The 23,452-nt window shown below is 54.0% G+C and overlaps 1 protein-coding gene and 1 long non-coding RNA gene across 2 annotated transcripts in view; one reads left to right on the top strand and one right to left on the bottom strand.

Moving 5' to 3' along the window:
- Positions 1-2,991: 2,991 nt before the first annotated feature.
- ZC3H12A (zinc finger CCCH-type containing 12A) lies at positions 2,992-11,756 on the bottom strand. The gene is made up of 6 exons (XM_045064207.1): positions 11,603-11,756; positions 10,315-10,767; positions 5,817-5,956; positions 5,320-5,554; positions 4,652-4,758; positions 2,992-4,513 (listed from the first exon to the last, which is right to left on the bottom strand). Exons 2-6 carry the CDS (start codon positions 10,686-10,688, stop codon positions 3,639-3,641), a joined length of 1,731 nt encoding a protein of 576 aa, XP_044920142.1. The 5' UTR covers positions 10,689-10,767; positions 11,603-11,756; the 3' UTR covers positions 2,992-3,638.
- Positions 11,757-11,823: 67 nt separating this feature from the next.
- LOC123387321 overlaps positions 11,824-23,452 on the top strand; it is a 117,457-nt gene continuing 105,828 nt past the window's right edge. The window contains exon 1 of the long non-coding RNA XR_006601711.1: positions 11,824-12,108. This is a non-coding gene — a long non-coding RNA (uncharacterized LOC123387321). The remainder of the gene's footprint in view (positions 12,109-23,452) is intronic.

Genomic DNA, 23,452 nt, shown 5'->3' with positions numbered 1-23,452 from the left:
GAGGCTGAGGTTTCCGGAGTCCCCCTACGCCCCCCACAGGGTTAACCCACCTTTGAGACTGAACTCGGGAAAGCAGACTCAGGCTCGGGCCCCTGCTGCTGAGAGCCCCAGGGTGAGGCAGGGGACCTGTGGAGGTGGGGAGGGGCTGGCAGCCGGCCATCCTCTGGGAGCTCCCTGGGATCATTTCCCAACAATGCAGAGATTTGCATACTCACTGGTTTCCCCATCAGCTTCTCGGCTCTTGGAACCAGGAAAGCAGAGGAGGAAAGGGCAGGCAGGGCGACAGCCATCTATCTGAGTCCCAGCCCCTTAGCGCCTGGGCAGCTGGAAGCTGGGTCTTGGGAGCACTTCCAACCCTGCCACCCTCACCTTCCCACGAGCCCTGGGGGGAACCTCACACCGCTTTTGAGAGGCAAGCCAGGAAGCTGGGGCTTTAGGAGGGCTAGTGAGTTGCATAGGTCCCCCCCAGCCAGGACCCTTCCCTCTCAGGCTGGACCCCCACAAACTGAGGAGTCTTCTTGTCCATCTAGAGCGACGCAGGGTTCACTGTGTCTGTTGGATGGGTGGGAAGCGTCGAGGCCCTGTGAGGGAAGGGGCTTCAGTGGGTGGGGCAGGAGCTGGTCCGGAGAACTCCACCCTTGAAACCCACGTCCTGGGGAGGACATATACATCCGGGTCTTCGGGCCTGGCAGCCAAGTTGAGGAAGAGGCCCAGAGGAGCGGCTCCAGGTCCTGGAGGGCCGGCGCAGCACAGCAGAGTGAGCTCAGACCCGCAAGGCCCCGGGCTGACAAGCTACCCAGGAGCCTGGTCTTGGCTGGCACCTGCCGCGTGGACTCAGCCGCCCCTGTGGGTGCCCATCAGCCAGCCAGTGGTGCCGTGCCGCACGCAGCCTGGGCCCGTCACCTGCTGCCCACCTGCCTGGAGGGTCCTTCCCCCGCACCCCAAACACAGAAACAGCAAATGACCCAGAGCTCAGCTCTGGTCAAGGTCCAAATGAGAGCCCTCGAATTCTCTGCTCCTTCCAGGCTGCTCCCGAGGCCTCGTGGCCTTCGCGTCCCACATGATGTGCAGATAGAGGGGGGCTTGGTGGGTTTGGCTGCTGGGGTGCCCACTGCTGAGCGGGGGTGGGGGTTGGTCCTTTCACTGTCAGGCTGGAGGGATTCTTTGTGGTGGCTGTATACCTAACAGGGTTAGGAGGTGCGGGCTGAGGGTACCCCCTGCCTCCCTCCTTCTCAGGCCTGAGAGTTGTTGCGAAGCAGCGCCTGGGGTCCTTCCTTCTGGTGTGTGGAGCCGGGGCCCCAAACTCGAGGGCCTGCTCCAGCCTGCCTTCATCTCTGGGACCTCAGGCAAACCACTCAGCCTGGCGTTGCCAGTGGCCTTCCTTTGCCAGGCCAGTAGCTGATAATGAACTGGACAGTCTGGTCTTTTAGCTTCCTGTCCCATAAAAACAAACAAAGACCCACAAATAGCCTTGTAATCTGGAATATAGTACTTGACTGGAGAAAATATTTTATAAGGAAGGCAATGACTTTTCTCAGTGCAAATAAAACCTTCCAAGGAGGCTGGAAGCAACGAGCATGGGGTGCCTTCAAGAGCACACGTGGGGGCTTCGAGATGTTTGCTGAGATCATTCCCACTTTGCATCGGCTTCCTGCTTTAAATGCAGGCCTCTAAAAAATGTCTCGGGTGAGGTGCCTGGGGTGGGGGGGCTCAGTCGGTTGAGCATCCGACTCTTGATTTTAGCTCAGGCCATGATCTCAGGGTTGTGGGATCAAGCCCTACATCAGACTCCCCGCTCAGCAGGGAATCTGCTGGACATTCTCTTTCTCCCTCACCCTCTCCCCCCAAATCACTCTTTCCCTCTCTCAAAATAAACAAACAAACAAACAAACAAATAAATAAATCAATCTTTAAAAAAAAAAAGTGTTCAGGGTGCGGAGCACAGTTGGGGCCCAGTGTGTGGGGAGATGGCCACACCAGCATTTTCCTCAACATGATGCACAGATGTTCTGTGGTAAAGCAGTTTCTAAAAAAAGAAAAAATACAGATACTATAAAAGCTTCACAAACAATAAGTACAGATTAGGTGACATGTTCAGCTAGAGAGTTATTAAAACTGTATTTTTTCTGTTTTCTCCTGCTGATGGTGTTTTGTTTGGGGACCATTTTTGATAGCCCGGCTTTTCACTTAAAATCTTTAACATTTATATCTCATTTTTTCACTGGAGAAAAGTGTTTTTCCTTCCTGGCTGCCTTCCTTCTAGGGGCCGCTGAGAGGGTTGAGATGGTGAGGTGAACATAGCCCACAGACAGCAACACCAGAGGCCCCTTGGATGAGCACTTACTATGTGCCAGGCCCTGGGTCATGTGGCCAAACACATGCTCTCACGTCCTCTGTACAATCCTGTGAGGTAGCTACCATTAGTATCTCCATTTCGTAGATGAGGAAACTGAGGCCCACGGAGGGGCAGTCACTTGCCCCCGGTGAATCTGGTGACAGAGCCAGTTCCCGAGTTTGGGAGCAGAACCCCTACCCTCCCACATGGAGGCTACCCCGGCGTCGCCTCTCCACGATGCTTCCACACCCCCTGCTTCACTCGGGCAGCTCTGCGTCTAGGACTCTGTAGTGTCTGGGAGGGTGGGGCCGGAGCCGGGCACCTAAGGGCTCCCCCACCACCCTCTCTCCTCAAACCATCCCGAAAGCCCTCTTCTCAGCCAGATGGTTTTCTGTCCTCAGTTCTGGTCACAGGGCAGAAAAGGGGAACAGCTGAATCCCAACCCCCACCCCCTGCCACCCCACTGCCTCAGGACGGACATCAATTCCCCAGCCCTTCCCCACCCCTGCCTGTGGGTGCCCCCCCACCCCAGGGCCTGGCCCTTGGCCTGTTAGGAAGGCCCTGCTCCCAAGGGACCAAGCACCTTGAGTGCACGCCTGCTGACTTTCCGCTGCGCAAAGCCCGCTCAACCCCCAAGCACAAACCAGACCATCATCTAAAGGGGCTCACATTGTACTTTATTGACGTGTTCAGGAAGGCAGGGACTTACAAATTTAACGTTATACTTGTACACATACATATATGCGTTCCCACTCTTGCGGAAGGGAGAGATGACTTGGGAGTACAGAGGAGCGGAAGAGAGGGTGGGGGCAAGGAGACAGGCAAACAGAGTGGGACAGAAGGTGGGTTATTAAGAAGCATCTTGCTTACTAACATGAAGCCTGGTGCCCCGCGAGAGCACGGATGAGGCCTCATTGGCGTACAGGAGAGGCCCTTGGAGGGCAGGCACATGGTGCCTAACTAGCCAGCTAAGGCCGGCATCCCAGGGACGGGGCGGAGGTGGGGGGCCGTGCACAGGGCCCCCAGCCCAGGCCTCTGCTCCCCACCGCCTCCCTCCCCGCCCTCTGAGAGAAAGGAGGGTTTGGGCTTCAGCCACAGACTGATGCCTTTACGGCAGCGTCTCCTTAAACTACAGATACAATGTGCATCAACAGGGTGATCGCTCCTGCCCCACACGGCAGCTGGCTGCAGGCGCCGGGTGGGCCAGAACCAATCCTACAGTATCTTTGGTTTGCAGGTTCCCTTCCCTATTTCACTCCTCCCACAGTCCAGCCTTGGGGGCGGCTGGCGCAGCACAGCTGGCTCACTTGCTGGGGTGCCGGGGCTGGTAGGAAAGGATCTCGGCAGCCAGCCGCTGGGGGTCCAGGAGCTGCGGGAAGCGCCCCATCACAGCCTCTACCAGGTGTGGGGGGAAGACCCCGCACAGCTTGGTGTACACGCTGGCTCGCTCCTTGGCCAGGCTGCTGGTCCCGCCCCATAGGCCCCTGTCAGCACCCGGGCCTGGCACCTGCTGGTCCTGCAGGACTGGGGTGGGCGGGGGCAGCTGGTAGGGCTCAGACCAGTACTCTCGAGCTGGGAAAGCAGCCGGCGGGGGGGCGTAGTCGGCAGGGACACTGAAGTGGCCGGCACCCACGGCCCCTCCAAAGGCAGAGAAGGCCCGAGGGGTTGGGAGCTCGGCCCCGTAGGGGCTGTAGCCGGCGTAAGGGCCCCGAGGAGGGCCGGGCTCACCGGGGCCTCCTCCACGAACCCCCCACAGTTCTGACATCTGGCTCTCCAGGGAGCCAATGCCCGAGTCCAGACACTCTTGGGAGGTGTATGGGAGAGAATCTGGTGTCTGGGAGAATAGGTCTGTGGGCCCAAAGCTGCTGCCACTGCCCCCAGTAGGGGGCAGGATCCTGCCCGCTGGGGCGAAGGGCTGGGTCAGACCCTCTAGGTGCGGCCCCGGGGATGCCTGGGCTCCTAGCTTCTTCCCATCCAGGCTACACTGCTCATGCTCTGTGGGCACAGAGCTGGGCTGGGATGAGGGTGAAGCCCGCTGGCCACTTTTGTCCTTGCCCGGGGCCCTAGCGGGTGGGAGGAGGGCGTTGGCGCGGAGCTCGTCAGCCACAGAGCGCTGTGGGCGGCTCGGCCGCTCCGGGTGGAAGAATCGGCACTTGATCCCGTAGGTGCATTTTCTCCCTGCAAGACAGTGAGGACAGCTCTGAGCTGGGGGGCGGGAGGCTCCAGGACCAGGGCCGGGAGAGGAAAGGGAGTGGCATGGGAAACTTGGGGTTGGGTAGTCTCTGAGAGGAAGAGCTCTGGGCCCGTGTCTCTTACCATAGGGACAAGGCTGCTTCCTGTGCTCTGCTGTGAGTGGCTTCTTACGAAGGAAGTTGTCCAGGCTTGGCCCGTGACGGCCCAGAGGGTCATCAGGCGGCATGAACCTGCAGAGGAGGTGGGAGGCATGAAGGGGACTTCCCGGGGCTGAGTGGGGGCAGGGAGGGGGGCTGGACAGAGAGCCTCACAAGGAAGAACAAGAGGGAGCGCAGCTCCTAAAATTGGTGAGCATCCTTGCATGACATCCCTCGGCCCCAGGTGGGACTACCCCAAGGGAGGGGAGGAAGCCCCAGCTGGAGAGGCCATTAGAGTAGTTCTCCAAGGCCATGGGAGACCAGCAACCTGAAAATCCTAATCAAAGGCTGCATCCATCCACTGGCTGCTGATCAGGGGCTGAGTGCCAGGAACCACAAACTATAAACCATCACTGCTGCTTCTACCCAACCCTCCACATTAACCCCCTCCCACCCTGTGCCCCCATCCCCAGCCTGACCTTCCTACCTGGTGCCAGGTCCCTCTCACTCCCAAAGCTGCCTGGATGCAAGGCCGTGGCCCCAGCAGAGCTCCTCCTAGCCACCCCCAATGCCCAAGGACACATCTGGCTTCCCCTCCCTACCCTGGCACCCCAGACCATACTTGACCCTGATCCCCAAGGACCAGGACCGTACTTGTCGTTGACGAAGGAATACATGAGCAGCCGCTCCTCAATGAAGCGCTTCCATTCCTGCCGCTCGCTCTGGAGGTCCCGGTACGTGTCGTTGGAGACCACCACCCCGTCAGACTCGAAAGCTAGCTTCACAATGAAGCGGTCATCATAGCATACCACGCGCTTGCCACCCACGCGCCGAGACGGGGTGAACACCAGGATCTTCTTCTTCTCCAGCTCCCGCAGGATGTGCTGGTCTGTAAGACAGCACCAACAGAGGTCAGGGCTGCGGAGGCCCTGGAGCTCCTGCTGGCCAGGCACAGAGGCTCTGAACCCCAGGTGTCCAGCAGGAGTTGCTGAGCACAGAGGAAGCTGGGAAAAGCAATGCTGGTCCCTGCTTGAGGCCTAAAAGCGGCTGTCACACCCAAAGGGTCTCTCGTGGGGAGAAGCCCCGCTGAGTGGGGTTGGAGGGGGCAGGATATCCCCTGCCCCTCACACCCCCTCAGAGGTGCTACCCACCTGTGATGGGCACATCGGGCCGAGGCTGCTCCTTCCTCCAGGATGGCACAAATACTGTGATGTCTGTGTGGCCCCGCTCCAGAAACCAGTTCACTGCCAGGAGGATGCCCCGGCAGGAGAACACTTCCTTGTTCCCGTGACTGGGAAGGAGAAGAGGGGCAGGGTCAGCCTGCGAGGGTGGCTGGCCCACTCTCCTGTAGCCCCAAGCGCGAAGGCCTTGCTCCCCAGCCCCTGGCCTGGCCTGGGTGGCAGGGAGGCCAGGCTCAGCCCACTGCCCTCTGGCCCAAGGCCTGCATTCCCTGCTGGTTCCCACAGTGTCCGGGACAGCCTGACCAGGGACTTTCCCTGCCGTTCCATCTCCCGACAGTGAGGAGCCACCCAGGAATCTGGTGGCACCCGCTCCCCGTGTGGGGGAGGGTCAGGCTGCTTGCAACACACCTGGGGGTGGGGGAAAGGCTCCAGGAGCCTTCTGGTTCCTGCCCCACCCGGGGGTGCTGGGACCACGGGGACACGGACGTACACAGGCACCCTGAGTCACCAGTCCTCCCTCTCCCCGCTGGGTGGTGCTGTGGGTGGGGGTTGGCTGGGACAAGCCCCGGCTAACTGGAGAGAAACCAGATTGCTCCGGATTAAACCTGGATTAAAGTTCAGTCCCACAAAGGCCCCAGGGCTGGGACTGAGGAGGCCGAAGGGGAAGGAGGCACGATCCACTGTCCCACATAGGGCAGCCGCTGACCCAGTGGGAGAGGCACGCAGAAGCCTTTCAGTCTGAAAGTGAAAGAGCCTTTCCTCCCAAGACTACCAATTCCCCCAAATGCCTAGACTGCTCTGTGCTCTCCTAGCCCCTCCTGGCAGGGCAGGAGCAGAGGCAGAAAGGCCATCTGGAAGCCATCAGGGGACTCTCTGTCAGGAGATGGGAGGTGGGCCATCCCGCTGCTGTGGTCTGACAAGGTCACCCCCTCCAAAGGTGGCTGGATCCAGAAGCAAGCCTGGATCGGCTGCTGGCTTGCTCTGGCTCAGTTTCCCTAGCTGAAAAATGGGCCTGGCAGTCTGCAGGGCCGTGTCAGTGGCTTCACTTTCATGTTTGCTTGAGGCCAGAGAGTCCAGCAAAGGGAGGTTCCAGCTGGCTTCCTGGGAGGGTTGAGGGGTGGGAGCTCCCGGGGAACCAGTGACTGTTGTAGAATGCCTCCATGCCCAGGCTGGGGGCCCTGGATGAGGCCAGCTACAGCTCCTCCCCAACAGCCCCCGCCCCTAAGATACTCATATTTGGCAAATAAAACAGAATAAACGTTACACAAAAGAGGCAAGTCCATGGGCAACCACATCCTGTGGGTGGCTGGGGTGGGGGGAGGCTGGCAGCTGGAGTCCCAAGAGAAGGGAGAGATGGGAGCAGGGTAGCTGGGGGCATGGAGGCTGTCTGGGGCTCCCAGTCTGAAGGTCTCCATAAATTGTAGGGGAGGCAAAGTCCAGCTGAAGGCAGTGCTCATGCCCACCAGGTGGTGGGGCCTCCCCCCTGTCCACCAGCCTGTTTATAATGAAAGTTAACATTTACTGAGAGCAGGGATCCCAGCCCTGATCTAAGAGCTTAGCAGGGAATCATCAGCAGGCTTCTGAGAAGGGTCCTATCATTAAAGGCCCCTCTCCCCTCCATTCCCATGAGAAAACTAATCCACGGAGTACAACTCGTAGCAGGGACTGTGGAACAGGGACGCAGCCCAGAACCTGTGCTCATTCTCAGGCACAAAGCACCAACCCTGGCTGGGGGAGGGGGGCAGATGGGGCTGAGTGGGCACCAAGCTCCTTCTGGAGGCCAAATGGGTCCCACACCTGCTTTCGTCATCCTTACACGGCCACAGTGAAGGCAACTGGGGATCCAGAACTCATCTAAGGCTCCCCGGCTAGCGGGAAGGGGCAGACCTTGAACCCACATCTGGGGCTCCTGGCTTGCCTTCCTAGTCCTAACAGCAAGACTGGAAGTTTGTGCAGTGGAAAGAAAAGCTCCCCAATGTGAGCCCGAACAAAGTGTTAGGAGGTAGGGACAGGCTGGGAACAGGAGACAAGGATGCATCTGGCCAACTCTAGCTCTTTCTCATGACCCACGAGAAACGGCACTGCCTCTGAGAAGCCTTCCAGGACCTTCCAGGATAGCTCAGATCCCTGGTTTCTCTTCAAATGCCCAGTGCTTCTCCTGTCACATTCCACCCCGCCACTCCCTGAGCCTCTGCTGCCTCCACAGGACCATGGGAATGTGATCATCCCCGGCTTGGCTCCCCGACTCAGGAGAGCAGCCGGCGCACACACACCCACCGTCCCCACGTCTGTACACACATGTGTGCGTGCTCATGCCCCATCCTAGCCAGCATCTGTAAACTCAGGGATCTAATCCAGGAGAGTTACTGCCTCTGGGCATGAAAAACCTATGCTGGGGACAAGTCTGCTTTCAGCTGTCCTAGCCCCTAAAATACTTCGCACGCAGGTAGTCAGAGTCCTGCCCTTGGAAGGAGCTGAACCCGAGGCAGTTCCGCAGGTCAGGCCAGGCCAGAAGTGCCTTGCTAGATCTAACTTTAGTCCGTCTTGCTGCAGTGAAGGAAGCTCTGCTGCTGGCACAGGAAAACCAAACATCCTCCCTCCCCACCGCAGTCCTGTTTGCCTAGAAGCTCAGGCACCCCCAGTCCAGCTAACTAGACACTGGCTAAGTTGTGGGAGGACGTAGGGCACTCCGGCTCGGCTGCTCCCACCCAAGGACAGAGGGCAGGGCCAGGCCAGCCTAGCCAGGTGAAGAGATGTGCCTGGGCTGGGCCCAGCTAGAGGAGAAAAATTCCCTTAGAAGGAAACAGAGGTGAATTTCCCCACGATTTGCATACGCTGGGGGCTGGCCTGCCTGCCCTTGGGGGGGGAGGGGGCAGCAGGGCAGGAACCCAGCGGCAGCTGAGACAGGAAGTCTGAGGCTGGAATTCCCCTCCTGCTACAGCCCCAGCTCAGAAACCCCCCCGCGGCTGTGCCTCTCCCGGCTGGCTCCTCCGGCCAGCCCCCTCCTCCCGCCCAGGCCCCTCCTCCTCCCGCCAGGATACAAACACACAGAGCACATGGCTGTCCCGGGGGCGGGGGGTGTGTGTGGCGGGAGATGGCCAGCGCAGCCTGCCCAAGGCTCCAGCGGAATAAGTCACAGACCCGCGAGGCTCCTGGGCCAGCCACAAGCTGCTGGAGCCAGAGAGGGGATCCCTCTCAAAGCACAGGTTGTGACCAGCTGCCGCTAGCAAGCGGGAGCCAGCTTTATCCAACCTCCCACAGAGGCTCAGCCCATTTCAGAGGCAGGAAGATTGATCCCAAGTTGGCGGAACAGGTCCCCCTGCACAACGGCTTAGCTGGGCCGGGACTGGCCTGACTGCAGACTTGACCCAGCTGGGTTGGGAGTGGGCGGAGCCAAGGACATTGAAGCCTTAAGCAGCCCCCCACCCCTCCCAGGGAGACCCCTCAGGGCAGCCGGGGAAGGAGCCTTCTCCAGGCCCCCGACCAAGGGCGGGGCGGGCCGAGGCATGGAGGAGGGGCTCCCTGACCACGCCCACCGGAACTTTTCCCGGTCGACGACCCACCCAGCCCCTACCTAGAGGGCGGGGCCTGGACTGAAGGGAGGTCTGGGCTCCCCAGGCTCAGCCCCGGCTGGGGTTCACCTGACCCCATTCCCTGTAAGAGTCTTGGCGAAGAGGGGAGGACTGCTGGGGTGGAGTCCTGGCTCTGGCCCTGGAGGGGGGCTCGGGGACTAGGCCCAGTCTAGCACAGGGAAACCTGGCTGTAGCAGAGGTGACCCAAGTCACAGCTGACCATCCCCCACCCCCATGTAAGCCAGATCCTGGGGGTCACTCTTGGTCACAGCGACAAAGGTCCCAGTACCTGGGCCTACTTCCACAGGAGTCCAGGTCTGGCACAAGGCCTCAGAGGCCCCAGATCCCGAAGTAACAGTGGTATCAGCTACTGCTTGCTGAGCTTGGGTGTCTGCAGGCTCGGTACCTCCTCTCCTCACAATGTCACCTCAGTAGGGGTTAGCTGGGTCTTACTGACAAGGAGAGAAAGCTCCAAGACATTAAGTGACCGACTCCTACACGGGAGAACTATAATCCCTTACACCATACTGCTTCGTGTCTCAGGAGAGGAATTAAGACTGAGTGTTGGTCTTTAGGGAGAGATGAAAAGCCCAGGGTGAACATCAGAGACAGGGGGACCCGAGTTCAAATCCCAGCTCTACCACTTACCAGTGGTGTGTGCCCATGGGCACATCTTTGAGCCCCTGTCCTCATCCCTAAAGCATTCCTAACAAACCCACTTCCAAGAAGCCTAAGTATTAAGGGAGAGCCTCAGTAAAGAGCTTTCCCTTCCTCTCCATCCGTTTGTGAGAACAGTTCAAACGCTTTCCTGAAGGCCCCTCTACCAGAGATGCAGAGACATAAGGCCACCACACCCCACCATAGGCCCTGGCCTTGGCCCCAGAAGTGACATGTACCTCATGGCCACGTTGCTCCCGTCGATGACCACAGGTCTCAGGTCACTGCCCTCCTTGTTCTCCTCTGGTGCCGAGGGTTCCAGGGTGGGAGCCTTGGGGGTGCCCCCACCCCGGGGGACCAGTGGGGGCTGAGTGCAGGGGTCTGGAGAGGCCTGGCGCTCCCGCTCGGCTGCTGACCCATGTTTGACCAGCTCGCCCAGCACTGTGTTGGTGTCGGCCTGCACCCCCAGTTTCTGCAGGACACTGTGGATCTCAGCAGATGAGTAGCCAAGCTTCCGGAAGAAATCAACCTTCATCTGCAGCTCCACAGCCGATGTCTCCTCCGCGCTGGGCTTCTGAGCTGGCCTGGGGGAACCCAGTTCCCACAGACTCATGGTGGGCTGGCTTTCTGAGTGGACCTCTCTCCACCTGCCACTCACAGTTCACACGGGTGGAAGGCACCTGCCACAGCTCCTATAGGACAACCGTAAGAATTAGAGATGGATGGGAGTGGCACTCTCTCCCACCCCTCTCCAGCCCCTACCCACCCAACAGGTTCAGGCTACACTGGTGGCACCAGGCAAAGCCATCTGCGTGTGTCACCTCTCCTACCCTCTCAAAAGCTGTCCTGGCTAGGAGGCATCATTCTCACTATATAAAGGTTGAAACTGAGCCACAGACTTCAAGAACTTAAGGTCACCCAGCTGTTAGCTGGTGGCGCAAAGACTTGAACTTAGGCAGTTTGGCTCCACCTCCTACCCCGCCCCCAGCCCCACGGTAACCCAGGGGACCCAGCAGTCCTGGAAGGCCTCGCAGGACGTCGCTGCGCCCCCACAGCTGCTGGGCGGGGCTCTCGGATGGAAACCCGAGGTTGGAAGTGCGCTCGGGGAGGGGGGAGGGGGTGCCGGGGGCTTCCCCGCTGAGGCCGTCGCCTCCGCTCGCCCCGCGCTCCGAGCCCAGGCCCAGGAGGCGCAGGGCCCGCGGCCGGACTCGCGGGCCGAGAAGGGAGAAGTTTCCGGGAAGACCCACCCGCGAGAAAAGTTGCTGGGAAACTCTGGCTGGCCGCGGGGCGCGGGTGACGCGGAGGCTGTCCCGGCCCCGAGCCCCGCGCTCTCTCGGCTCCCCTCTGGACCTTGCCTCTCCCTCAGACTCCCCCAACTTAAACTAAGTTGGCGGGGTTCCTGGGGACCGGCGAGATCGGAGGGAACCCGCCCCACGTCCCTCCCCTCCGGCCGGTCTTAGCCGGAGCCCTCCCCGCGCCGCCCGCCCTTCCCCGGAGCCCGTGCCCCCGCCCGGCCGCGCGCCTCACCCCGCCGAGCGCCTGCCTCGGCCCGCGGCGTCTCCATCGGGCCGAGTCCTGGGGGCGAGGCCGGCGGCGCCTTTATACCGAGCGCGCAGGTGGCGTTCGGCACCGTGACGCGGAAGCCGGGCAGGGGAGGCGGTAGCCAGCCCGGGCGGTAGGGGGCGGAGCGGCCACCGCCCCTTCCTGCTCCGCCCCCGCCCCGCCCCGCCCCACCCCGGCCCCGCCCCCGCGGCCAGAGCGCGGCCGCTGACCCGGCCAAAACGGGGGGGTGGGCAGGGACGCGCGGGCAGCCGCGGAGGCAGCGCCTCCGTGTGCCCGGCCGCGGCGCATCTCCCCGCCGGCGTCAGGGAGGCGCGGGCCGGGCCAGGTGCACACGGCCACGCGGGGACCGGGTCGGCCGCGCACATTCAGACCCAGGAGCGCCTGACAAGTACGCCCCGACTGAGCCCGGTACAGTCACGGTCGCGCTGAATGAATCAGGTACCCAGAGGTCGATCCACCCACCGCTGGAGGTAGGTCCTTAGTTGCAAACACGGGCACCTTTCACACCGATCCAGGAGCACTGAACAGGTACACCGTGACTGGAACAGGGACGTGGTGAGGACACTTAGCAGGATAGGAGAGTACAGCCAGAAGTACACAGTGGCCGAGGCGAAAAACTTGGCAAAGAGGTCCGCTTACTTCAATCACCAGGAGTGTTCACACGGTATTCTCTTGCGCAGCTCACGGATGCACCCCACCCCGCCTCCCGCCCTGAGGATGCTCCTCGGTCCCAGGTCAGGCAGTCCTGGCCTCCCACTGCAGCACAGCACTTTTCGCTGTTTACCCGTGGCCTTAGGTGAAGAAGACAGATTGCTAGGCCCATTTTACCCTTGAGAAATTCAGAAAAGGCTTAATTGCCCTGTCTGGAAAGGACTGGAAGGAGGACCCGGGGCTTCCATGCCAGGGCCCCAGGAGCCACCTTTGCCATTTTTGAAACCACCAGTGACCTGGGGCAGAGGGGAGACTTTTTGGTGAGAAGATCGGGCCTGACACCTGCCCTCAAGGGTGTGTGTGTGTATGTGTTTAAAAGGGGAACAGGGGCACCTGGGTGGCTCAGTGGGTTAAAGCCTCTGCCTTCAGCTCAGGTCATGATCCCAGGGTCTTCGGGCTCTCTGCTCAGTGAGGAGCCTGCTTCCCCCTCTCTCTCTGCCTGCCTCTATGCCTACTTGTGATCTCTCTCTCTGTCAAATAAATAAATAAAATCTTTAAAAAAAGAAAGAAATAAATAAAAGGGGAACACAGAACCCTCAAGCTAGAGGATGAAGCCTCAGCAGTATCACCCGCTCTCTTTGAAGATGGGGAAACTGAGGCAGCCAAAGCCCTCAAAACTGAGAGCTGACTGTGTACCAATACTTTAATTTTCTCTGCCTTATCGTAGGCATGCATCCTATAAGGTAAGTATTAGTGTGACAGCCATAAAGTTTTATGGTAAAAGACACTGTATATGCTATACAGATTCGGCTTAATGGATAATAGTAGTAACAATAAAATATCTATATGTCCACTAGCTAGCTGAAAAACTAGACCCATACCAGTAGCTTTGAGACCCTCCACATGCCTCCACTGCAGCTTCCGCCCTTCCTCCTTGAAGGACCGTTTTCCTGAATTTTGTTTTAATTGTGCTAGTCATTTCCTTGATTTTCTCTTGGTTTTATCACTTTGGTATAAATCCCTGAACATCAGATTGTTTAGTTTAGTTTTGCTTTTTTTGTGTGCAGAGGGAAGCATTCTATAATTATGTGACTCCCTATTTTCATGCAGAATTGTTGTTGGTTTTTTTTTTTTTTTTAAGATTTATTTTTAACTAGTCTCTGCATCCAATGTGGGGCTTGAACCCACAACCCCAAGATCAAGAGCTGCACATTCCACCGACTGAGCCAGCCAGGCTCCCCCGACATAAAAAAGAAATTTTTTTTTTTAATATATTTCTGTTGTCAGTGTCCCTATAAGTTATTTATTTTACGATTGAATAATATTCCATTTTAGGACTATACCACTAGTTATTTGTCCATTCTGTTATCGGTTGTGCTTTCTGGGATTTGTTACTTATTTACATAGGTAGCTGTTACCAGGCATGTGCTTTGAAAATTCTCGTACATATCTTAGTGCGCTTGTAGAGTTGAAGCAACAAAAACTCAGAGTTTCAGAAAGGTGAAGTCATTTGCCCGGGCCCGTAGAGTTGGGATTCGCAGAGCTCCTTCTGAGGTACCCACCTCTAGTACCTTCCTGTTTTAAGAGGCCGCAGAAGACCCAGGGAGGAGGGAGCCTTCATTTCTAGCCAGGCCGGGAAGCTCTTCCTTGGGACTTGCCTGACCCTGTCTATCCAGGTCCCTGCCTTGTTGCCTCTCACCTTTAAAGACCCCAGAATGTTCCCTCCTATGCCCCCCAGGGGAGGGCCGCCAGCCAAGGAGAGAGGCAGAACAAGGCCCCTTTCCATGCCCCCCCCAACCCCCGCTGGTCTCAGCCACTCAGGCTGAGCGCTGCGGATACCGAACCCCTGATTTTCAGCGCCACTCTTTTATAGTAAGGAAAAGCTCAGTGCCATTAGGCATTTATTCATCACAGGAACTAACTTTAAGATAAGAAAAATATTAAGAAACAAGCCCAGGTTAATCACTGTGATGATGGTAAGTCAGCCGCAGCGATAACGCCTCACATTTCAGGACTGCTCACCAGGCTGCAGGCACTGGGCCAGTGCTTTGCATCTGCTTCTTCCTTGGCGGGGAGTACCCTCCCCTCCTTCCCTCTGACTGCCACCTGACCAATTCCATTCATCTTTTTGATGATGTCACCTCCTCTGGGAGGCCCTCCGAGACTCTTCAAACACCACTCTGCTTCCTCCCTAGTCCTCCCACGGCACCCGGCCCCGTGTCCCTACGTGCCGGATTGTGATTGCCTGCCTGGGACCTCCTCTGGGAGGTCCATTGCTGTGCCAGTTGTAGCCGGCAAGACCGGGTGATGAGTCACGCAGCTCTGTCCCCTCCCCAAGTGAACTGAAGTCTCACTCTCTTCCGGCTGTTGAAGGCAGCTCTTTCCTGAGAAGCTGACTCTTCTGCAGAATCCAGGGCTGCTCTGGGGAACCCCTGCTCCACTTACAGCTGGATTTTGCAAACGTTGGTCCTAATTCCCAGGAGCACTCTGGATGGAATGGTGCCCAGCCCACGCTTGTCTGTCTTTGGAGGCTGGGCTCGCCAGCTTCCTTCCTGGAGCTTGCCTGCTTTCTCGCCACCTGGCCAACCTGGGTGAAGTCCACAGAGGTCCAGGACTGGTCACCCACTTGGTGAGGGATGGGGGACCTGGAGAGAGAAAGGTTGCAGGAATCACCTTGGCCTTTGATAGCTCCACTGGGCTGCTCAGAATGGGGAGGAGCCCGAAGCTAGATCACATCTGTAGGAAGGGTGGTCAGGCTGCACCCCAAGCCTTAGCAGAGTAGCCACAGAGGTTAAATTCATCAAGGACTTCTAGAATTGGAGAGAAGAGCAGGTCCCTCCCATGTCTTAACGTTCCTAGTATATTTTAAGTTATTTAATTTTTTTTTTTTTTAACCTACGTAATCTCTACCTGGGGCTCAAATTCACAACCCCGAGATCGAGTCACGTGCTCCTCTGACTGAGCCAGGCAGGCGCCCCGTCTCCTAGTATATTTTAAAAAGACATCACAGTAGAGCTACAAAAAGAAACCAAAGAAACCAAAAAATTGAGGTAGGTTTGAAATGGTCATTGAACAAAATAACTTTTTTCATTATGTATTCAAATGCAGTGGACTCCTGACAAGATAGTAATTGGGGGATTGGTCTTAAAAATATGTCATTTCCTTGGAGTAATGGCTGACTATAGGGCAGGGTCAAGGAAAAGGTGAGTTGGGAGCCCCAGGAGACACCAGAATTGGAAAGCGCTCAAAACACAAAAGGATGGTGGTGTGTGTCCCAAGGACCCAGGAGCTACGTTGCTCCAGTGGCCACAGCAGCAACCATTAGAGCAATAAAAGAAATAACAGAGTATTAGATTATAACCCAAAGTATAAAATTATATCCGTGAGTCCACGCTGGTAGAAATAACTTATTGCATAGATAGCTAACCCGGAAAGAAGAAATAAATCTTCCTTACTGGAGAATTCCAAGTAGTCTATGTAGATGCTCCCTTCCGGGATCTGGAGTTCATGAGCCCCGCCCCTTCCACCTCCCACCCTTCGCATTAGACTTCTGACAATAGAGCAGGAAATGGGAAAACAGTAACCTTAGGGTGGAGAAGCCTGGCAGTCACTACCTTGACCAAGTGCTCAAGGTTACTTCACCGGGAGTGAGCAGAGGGGCTGTTGTGTGAGCTGTTGTGTGAGCACGTCCCTTCTGTGATTCTTCTTCCCCAAACCCATGACCCCAGAGAAAGCCTCAAGACGAACACCAACTTAAGGACATTTTACAAAACACTTGACAGGGGCTCCTTAAGACTAAAGAGCACAGAGGGGCACATGGCTGGTTTAGTCTGGGAAGCGTGCCATTCTTGATTTTGGTTCAGGTCATGATCCCAGGATCGTGAGCTCAAGCCCTGTGTCGGGCTCTGCGCTCAATGAAGAGCCTGCTCCAGATTCTCTCCTCCTTCTCTCCAAATAAATACATAAATCTCCCCCCCCACCACCAAAAACGAAAAGTATGGAAAGACAGAAACAGTCACAGCCTAGAGGAAGCCTGTAAAAAAGCCAGGTGGAAGCAGTGTGGTTCCCTGGGTTGGTTCCTGAATCAGAGCGAGGGTTGACGGAAATGCTGGTTAAGTCCACAAAAGATTGGACTTCAGCAACAAAGATGTAGCAATGTTGTGTGGTTGTAGTGTTCACAAATGGGCCACTGTGATGTGAGATGTCAGATGACAACATCAGAGAAACTGAAATGGGGTGAGGGGTGTATGGGAACTCTGTATATCTTTCCAGCTCTTCTATAAATCCGACGTCAACTCCAAAAGTAAAAAAGTTGATGTAAAAAAAAAATCTATGTATGTATATAAAACATCCTGGGCCTTAGAGGCGGTGTGTTTTGGCAAGGGGGCCGATGTCTTTGTTCATTTCCATGGGTGTGTGTGTACGCTGTGACCGAGTGTATTTCCATTTGGAGACAGTGTCCCAAGTCTACACTTGGGGCCTTTTTGTCTCTGAGGCCCTGGCCAGATGGCCCTCCTGCCTCCCCTCCCTAGATCCCACCTACTCCCCCTCTCCTTCTACCCAGGTACCCCTGCTCCCTCTCTTCTGAACCTTGAATTCTGCTCACATTCTGCATGGTTAGAGCTGGAAAGCCCCGGAGAGACTTCACTAGCCTGGAGTCTTTGTTTTATAGATGGGGAGATGGACGGGGAAAGGGACTTGCCCCCGACCACACAGCAAGTTAATTCAGGCACAGCTGAGAACGGGACTGGCCGGGCTTTCTCCATTGCTGGCCTCCGTGGCCCCATTGGCGGCAGCCCTGAGGTTCAGACCCACGCAAGTGCTCGGAAGGCTTGGTGACTCACTCAGGGACTAGATCAGGGCAGTGCCTAACCCGAAGGAATGGTCGTATCTCAAGTGTCCGTTAAAGGGGGTGGGTGCAGCCGCGGTTTGCCCTTTGGCCCCACTGTGTCCCCCCTTGCTGGGTGAGCCCCACCTGGTTTTGGAGATCCAGGAAGACAAGGAGGCTGAAGCGGGGGTGGGGCAGAAGGGTCAGTCCTCCGGCTCTTGCCCCAGAGCTACTGCACTGAAGGGGCCCAAGAGAATTCTGTAAAGCCTTAAGGGTGTGCACAGGGGTCAGGTCCCCAGTTTTGGGTTGAATGCTCCCTCATCTACATACAGGGGAACACAACCTTGGTGATATCCTGGGGGCTGCCAGATGGGCTCCTGGGCTTCCCTAGGGCCTGGAGAGTAAGGGCTGGGCCAAGGTGGCCTTGCTGCAAAGTGTGCTGGGCTAGCCAGTCATGCCTTCTACCCTGGATGCCCACTGTCTCCTATACTATGTTCCCACCCTTAACTGCGATGGTCTGGGACCCCCCGACCCGGCTCCCCGCCTGACTGTGGCTCCCCAGGATGGGATCTGGCATGCAACCATGTCGGTAGATGCATGTTGAGTTAATGTGTGAGTGAGCTCGAGGGATGCCAGCTGTGTTTGGCATAGGCTCCTGCATTGTACCCTCTTTGCCAAGTGCAGCTCAGACATGTCCCTTCTGAAAATGGCAGTCCTAGGCCTCTCCAACTGAGCCACCTGTGAAGGTTCAGATGGGAGTGGAGAACTGGAAGCTGGATATGGATGAAGCTGCATCTAGGCCAAATCTAACCCCAGAGTCAGGAGCCTGCTGCTAGCCGTGCTGACGTCAGCTCACGTGGTTCATGTGCCCGCCCACAGACCGGGTTGTCATCTCTGCCAGCTCACAAGATCCCAGAGGTCATCAGTGCGTAGCTCACATGCAGGTCAGAAGGGGTAATGGGCTGTTTGAGATATCACTGGCAGGTAAACACAGGGCAGGAAGCTTGCTGGTGGTCTCCACAGCGTCCTTGCCCCATTCTCCCTCCTGACAGTACTGGGAATTTCCCAGCCCCGTGATCTGGCCAGAAATGACCCCATTGCAAGTCAGACTAGCTCAGCCTCCAGGCTCTAGTAATTGGTCAGGAAAATGCACATGACCCAAATCAGGCCAATCAGGGTTAACAAGTCTCAATTGTAGGTTTTTTCTTTGAGCTAATTGTGAAGCAAGCTCTCTGATTTTTGCCAATCACAAATGAGTAAAGCAAGCAGTGCCAGGAGCTCCTGGAAGCCACCCTGTGACCATCACAGGAGGCAGAGCCAAGAGACTGAAAGAACATAGATCCTTGGTAACAGCTGCCAGATCAAGCCTTGCCTGAAGCTATTCCTAGCTCTAAGCCTTAACTTCTATCACTCACAATGGAAAATATCTTTTATATTGGTTTCAACAACGACTTAATACTTATTAAGTATGTAATAATTACCTAAACACAGCATTGGGGATAAAATCTTACAAAATAGGAGCTCGGTGGGGATGTTTGGAAATAATAGAACTGACTCTTAGTGGTGAAAAAGGCTAGCAAACTGCTGATCTGGTTCGCCGTCTGCTGTTTGGCACATGGTAAGGTCCAGAGAAGTCACAAGACTTGTTTGAGATTTTATAGCTGCTCAGTAGGCCCTCTGGCTCTCAGTTCACTAATTCTTGATGTTTCATGATAATGATTGGAATGCATGAGTTTGTATGCATTTCCTGTGAAATCATCCCTACCTGCCCCCCCCACTCGCCCTTGTCTGTTTCCCACAAGGCAGAGATAAGAATGGCAGTAATCCTCTTCATATTGAAGAACAAGGAGGCAGAGGCCCAGAGAGGCTTAAAAGATTTGCTAACATCACACAGAAAGGTGGTGGCAGAGCTGATCCTGGAGTCCACATGTCCTGAATGTCACTTAAAGTTCAGCCACCTCTACCTGGTCCCTTGTGCTTACCACCTCTGCCTCTATGAGGGTAGGAGTAAAGATTTAGGGGCATGGTGGGGTCCCTTCTTCTGGCCAAGTGAATACAGAGGGCTTTGAGTTGTACAGTCAAAGGAAGTGATTGTAGGCCCAGCAGATGGTCCTGCCCCACACCCCCCAACCTTAGGAAAACCAAGTTATGAGGCTCAGAGAAAACTTAAACCAGAGACTCCAAAAGGGAGGTCAATCTAGAGAGGTAAGAAGCTGTGTGTGCTTGAGAGTCTGGTTTCATAGTCCATGTGGCTCCAGCTCTGACACCTCCCTCCCCAAAATTCTTCCACGGCTCCCCAACATTTTCATGGGATGGTAGTCATGGGATGGATAGAGGCACAGCTGCATAGGTGGTGCACTGCCCAATTTGGATTATGATCTGAATGGCACCCTCTGGAGTCCTGTAGTTCACAGCTTGTACAACCATACACAGTGAGCCTAGGTTTCATTTCTCAACATGTTTGAACACTCAGACTGGTTTCACAGCCATAAATAACCTTGCAAACACTTTAAAAAAAAAAATTCCAACTTTTTTTTTGCAAGGTAAAGAAAATATTTGAAGAAAATTTATTTTATTTTACATCAGTCTGATCCCAGAGATTGTAAGAAGTTTCTATCCATTAAGATTCCTTACTTTTACAGGTGACTTTTGACCCTTTCCTATTTAGTAAGTAAGGCCCACTGTTTAGCAGAATTTAAATTAATTTTATGAGGAAGAGTACGATTTATAGACAAATGAATTAAACATTTTGTCAGGCTTGGTTTGAGGACTGAATGTATGCTGAAATTATCATAATAGATTGAAATGTACATGCTGTGAATTTAAAAAAATAGACTTTGCTCTTACTACATGTGAGTTCGGAATTCTAGCATTCTGCGTTTCATTTCTGTGATTTATTTAGTTATTTTAAAAACAAATTTTGTGCTTTGATTCTAAAAGAAGAGATAAGAGAGGAGATAGGATCTCCTCAAATAACCCATTTCAGGGATGAATAGCTGTTATTTCCAAAAGATGAAAAGCCAAAATGGCTATATTTTCTCTTTTTAGTGTGCGTTTTTGAAGTCCTAGAGCCATTTTGACGTTCACATAAGATTTTTTTTTTTGAGCAGGTGATACATAAACAACGTCAAAAGTTCAAAAGGTACAGGTGTGTTTCTAGTAGAAACAAAGCCTCCTCTCCTTGGTTCTTAAAGGGGTTCTGTTCACCGAGAACAACCCAAGTTAGCAGTTTCTTGTGTGTCTTTCTAGACAGAATCTGTGCATCTACAAGGGAATATTTACATATATACTGTGCAATCTGCTAGGTTTCTCCTTATTTCTATTCAAACAAGGCCCTCGCACCTTGCTTTGCTCACTTCCTAATAAACCTTTGTGATAATCCCTACCACTGTGTGTTGCGCTGCCTCATTACTGAAAAATATTCGGCTGAAAAATATTCCATTGTAAGGACACATCATAATTTATTTAGGCCTTTTTGCCTGATAGACATTTGGGCATTTCTAACCGTTAGCTATTATTGGCAAGCAATACTACAGTGTAGACCCTGGTCACCCAGCACTTGGCAACCAAATACGGAGCAGGGGAAATTCATCTTATTGAGCCAAAGGCTGTCTTGGTTTGCAAGGACTGCCATAACCAAGTCCTGTACACTGGGTGGTTAAACAACAGAAGCATATTAATTCACACTTCTGGGAAGTCCAAGGTCAAGGTTCCGGGTGGGGTTTCTTCATTCTGAGAGATGCGAAGGTAAGTATGTCTTCTGCTGGTTTGGCTTGTAAACGGGTCACCCTATCTCCACCTTGATGTTCACAAGGCATGCTCCCTGTGTGTCTGTGTCCAAATTTCCTCTTTTAATAAGGACATCAGTCCTATTGGACTAGGGGCTCACGCCACTCCGAGATGACACGAACCGAAATCAAGAGTCAGATGCTTAAACCATGGTGCCACCCAGTTGCCTCCAATTCGTTGTTTTTCTGTTGGGTTGGTGGTCTCTTATCCCTTACTGATTTATAGGAGCTCTTTAAAGATAAGGGATGGGGTTATGGATATTGGGGAGGGTATGTGCTATGGTGAGTGCTGTGAAGTGTGTAAACCTGGAGATTCACAGACCTGTACTCCTGGGGATAAAAATATATTATATGTTTATAAAAAATAAAAAAAAATAACAAATAAAAAGATAAGGGAAATTAACTCTTTTTTTATTTCACCTATTTTCTTTTCCTATGAGTTGATTGTTATTTGACTTTGTATGTGAGTTTCTTTTTTCTTTTCTTTTTCCTTTATGGCAGGGGGGATCTTTCAGTTTAATGTATATGGACAGATTATTTTCTGTTATGGTTTGGGGGATTTCTGTGATACTTAGGAAGGCTTTCTCCAATCTAAGATGATGACACAAACTCTCCCATTTTTTTTTCCCCTGACACACTTATGGCTCCATTTTTTTTTTTTTTAAAGATTTTACTTATTTATTAGGGAAAGAACATGACTTGGGGGGAGGAGCAGAGGGAGAGAGACAAATAGACTCCCTGCTGAGCAGGCAGCCATGATGGGCTTGATCTCAGGATCCAGAGATCATGACCTGAGCTGAAGTCAGATACTTAACTGACTGAGCCACCCAGGCGCCCCTATGGTTTCATTTTTTAATGCATATAGCTTATTTATTTATTTTTAAATATTTTATTTATTTATTTGACAGAGAGAGACACAGCAAGAGTAGGAACATAAGCAGGGGAAGTGGCAGAGGGAGAAGCAGGCTTCCTGCCAAGTGGGGAGCCTGCCATGGGGCTCAATCTTAGGACCCTGGGATCATGACCTGAGCCGAAGGCAGATGCTTAACGACGGAGCCACCCAGGTGTCCCGTGTGTATAGTTTAAAAAAATCTACTGGAACATAATTTTGGCATAGGTATAAGGTAAGGACCCAATCTAGCCATCCTGGTGGATACCTGATGGTACCAACAGCATTTATCAAATAATGTGTGAAAGCCATGATCAGATGTAAGCAGTGTGTCGATATGTGGAATTTGCAGAAATATTTTCACTAAAAAGTTATCCTGACTGGGGCACCGGGCTGGCTCAGTCAGTAGAGTGAGTGTATGCTCTTGGTCTCGGTGTTTGGGGTTCAAGCCCTGTCCTGGTGTAGAGATGAGTTAAAGATAAAATCTTAGAAAAAAAGCATTGTCTTGATTGTATTTCACCATCCTTTTTTTTTTTTTTTAAGAAAGGGGGAGCCTGAGTGGCTCAGTAGGTTAGGCAGCTGGTTCTTGATTTTGGCTCAGGTCATGATCTCAGGGTCATAAGATGGAGCCAAGCCCTGTGTTGGGCTCCGTGCTCAGTGGGGTGTCTGCTTGAGCATTCTCTCTCTCCCTCCCTCTGCCCCTCTGCCTGCTCTCTCTTTTTCTCTTGGAAATAAATACATCTTTTTTTTTTTTTTAAAGATTTTATTTATTTTATTTGACAGAGAGAGATATCACAAGTAGGCAGAGAGGCAGGCAGAGACAGAGGGGGAAGCAGGCTCCCCGCCGAGCAGAGGGCCCGATGCGGGGCTCGATCGCAGGACACTGAGATCATGACCTGAGCCGAGGGCAGCGGCCCAATCCACTGAGCCACCCAGGCGCCCCGGGAAATAAATACATCTTTAAAAAAATAATTCTTTCCTTTAACCCATGATCCATTATGGGTATAGACTATGAATTTGTTATTGTAATAAAAATCATTCAAAAACAGTTTCATAGGCACACCTGGCAATATTCAGGCATGAGAGAGGGACTGAATAACTGTGCATGTCCATTCAGTAAGCACTCATAAGTCTCTCAAGCGGTTCCCTTTTAAAAATTAGTGAATATTTATTAATTGATTATAATACAGAAGTAGCAGATGCTAGTAGTGCATTTAAAGACGTGAATCCCCTGGGAGAACCCCTCAGAATGCTTGGGAGCTAAGAGTTCCCTCAGAACCGGAGAGAGCCAAGAGTTCAAATCCAGACTTTACCACCTGAAGGCCCTGCCTCCCCCGCGAACTTGCTTGACCTCTCTGGGCCATATTTTCTGCCATCTATAAAATAGGGACAGAAATAAGGGTAGCTTTTGTGGGGCCTGAAGCTTCTGCAATTTGGGGGAGCCCTCTTAAAATTTACAAATGCAGGGTGCCTGGGTGGCTCAGTCGTTTAAGTTCTGCCTTTGGCTCAGGTCATGATCCCAGGATCCCAGTTCCATGTTGGGCTCCCTGCTCAGCCGGGAGCCTGCTTCTCGCTCTTCCTCTGCCAGCTGCTCCCCTGCTGCTCCCCCTGCTTATGATCTCTTTCTGCCAAATAAATAAATAAATAAAGTCTTTAAA

The sequence above is a fragment of the Mustela putorius genome, unplaced genomic scaffold (genome assembly GCF_011764305.1).
Source record: "Mustela putorius furo isolate JIRA1106 unplaced genomic scaffold, ASM1176430v1.1 tig00003853_pilon_pilon_pilon, whole genome shotgun sequence".
In the NCBI taxonomy this organism is placed as follows: domain Eukaryota; kingdom Metazoa; phylum Chordata; class Mammalia; order Carnivora; family Mustelidae; genus Mustela; species Mustela putorius.
The sequence above is the reverse complement of the archived record's forward strand: the minus strand, read 5'-3'. Positions and strand labels throughout refer to the sequence as shown.

Excerpts from the sequence above, each read along its gene's own strand:
- ZC3H12A (XM_045064207.1), bottom strand. The coding sequence starts at position 10,688 with ATGAGTCTGTGGGAACTGGGTTCCCCCAGGCCAGCTCAGAAGCCCAGC. Across the intron at positions 5,957-10,314 it reads GGGAGCAACGTGGCCATGAG|TCACGGGAACAAGGAAGTGT; the intron begins GTACATGTCACT and ends TCTCCTTCCCAG. Across the intron at positions 4,759-5,319 it reads TATTCCTTCGTCAACGACAA|GTTCATGCCGCCTGATGACC; the intron begins GTACGGTCCTGG and ends CCTCCTCTGCAG.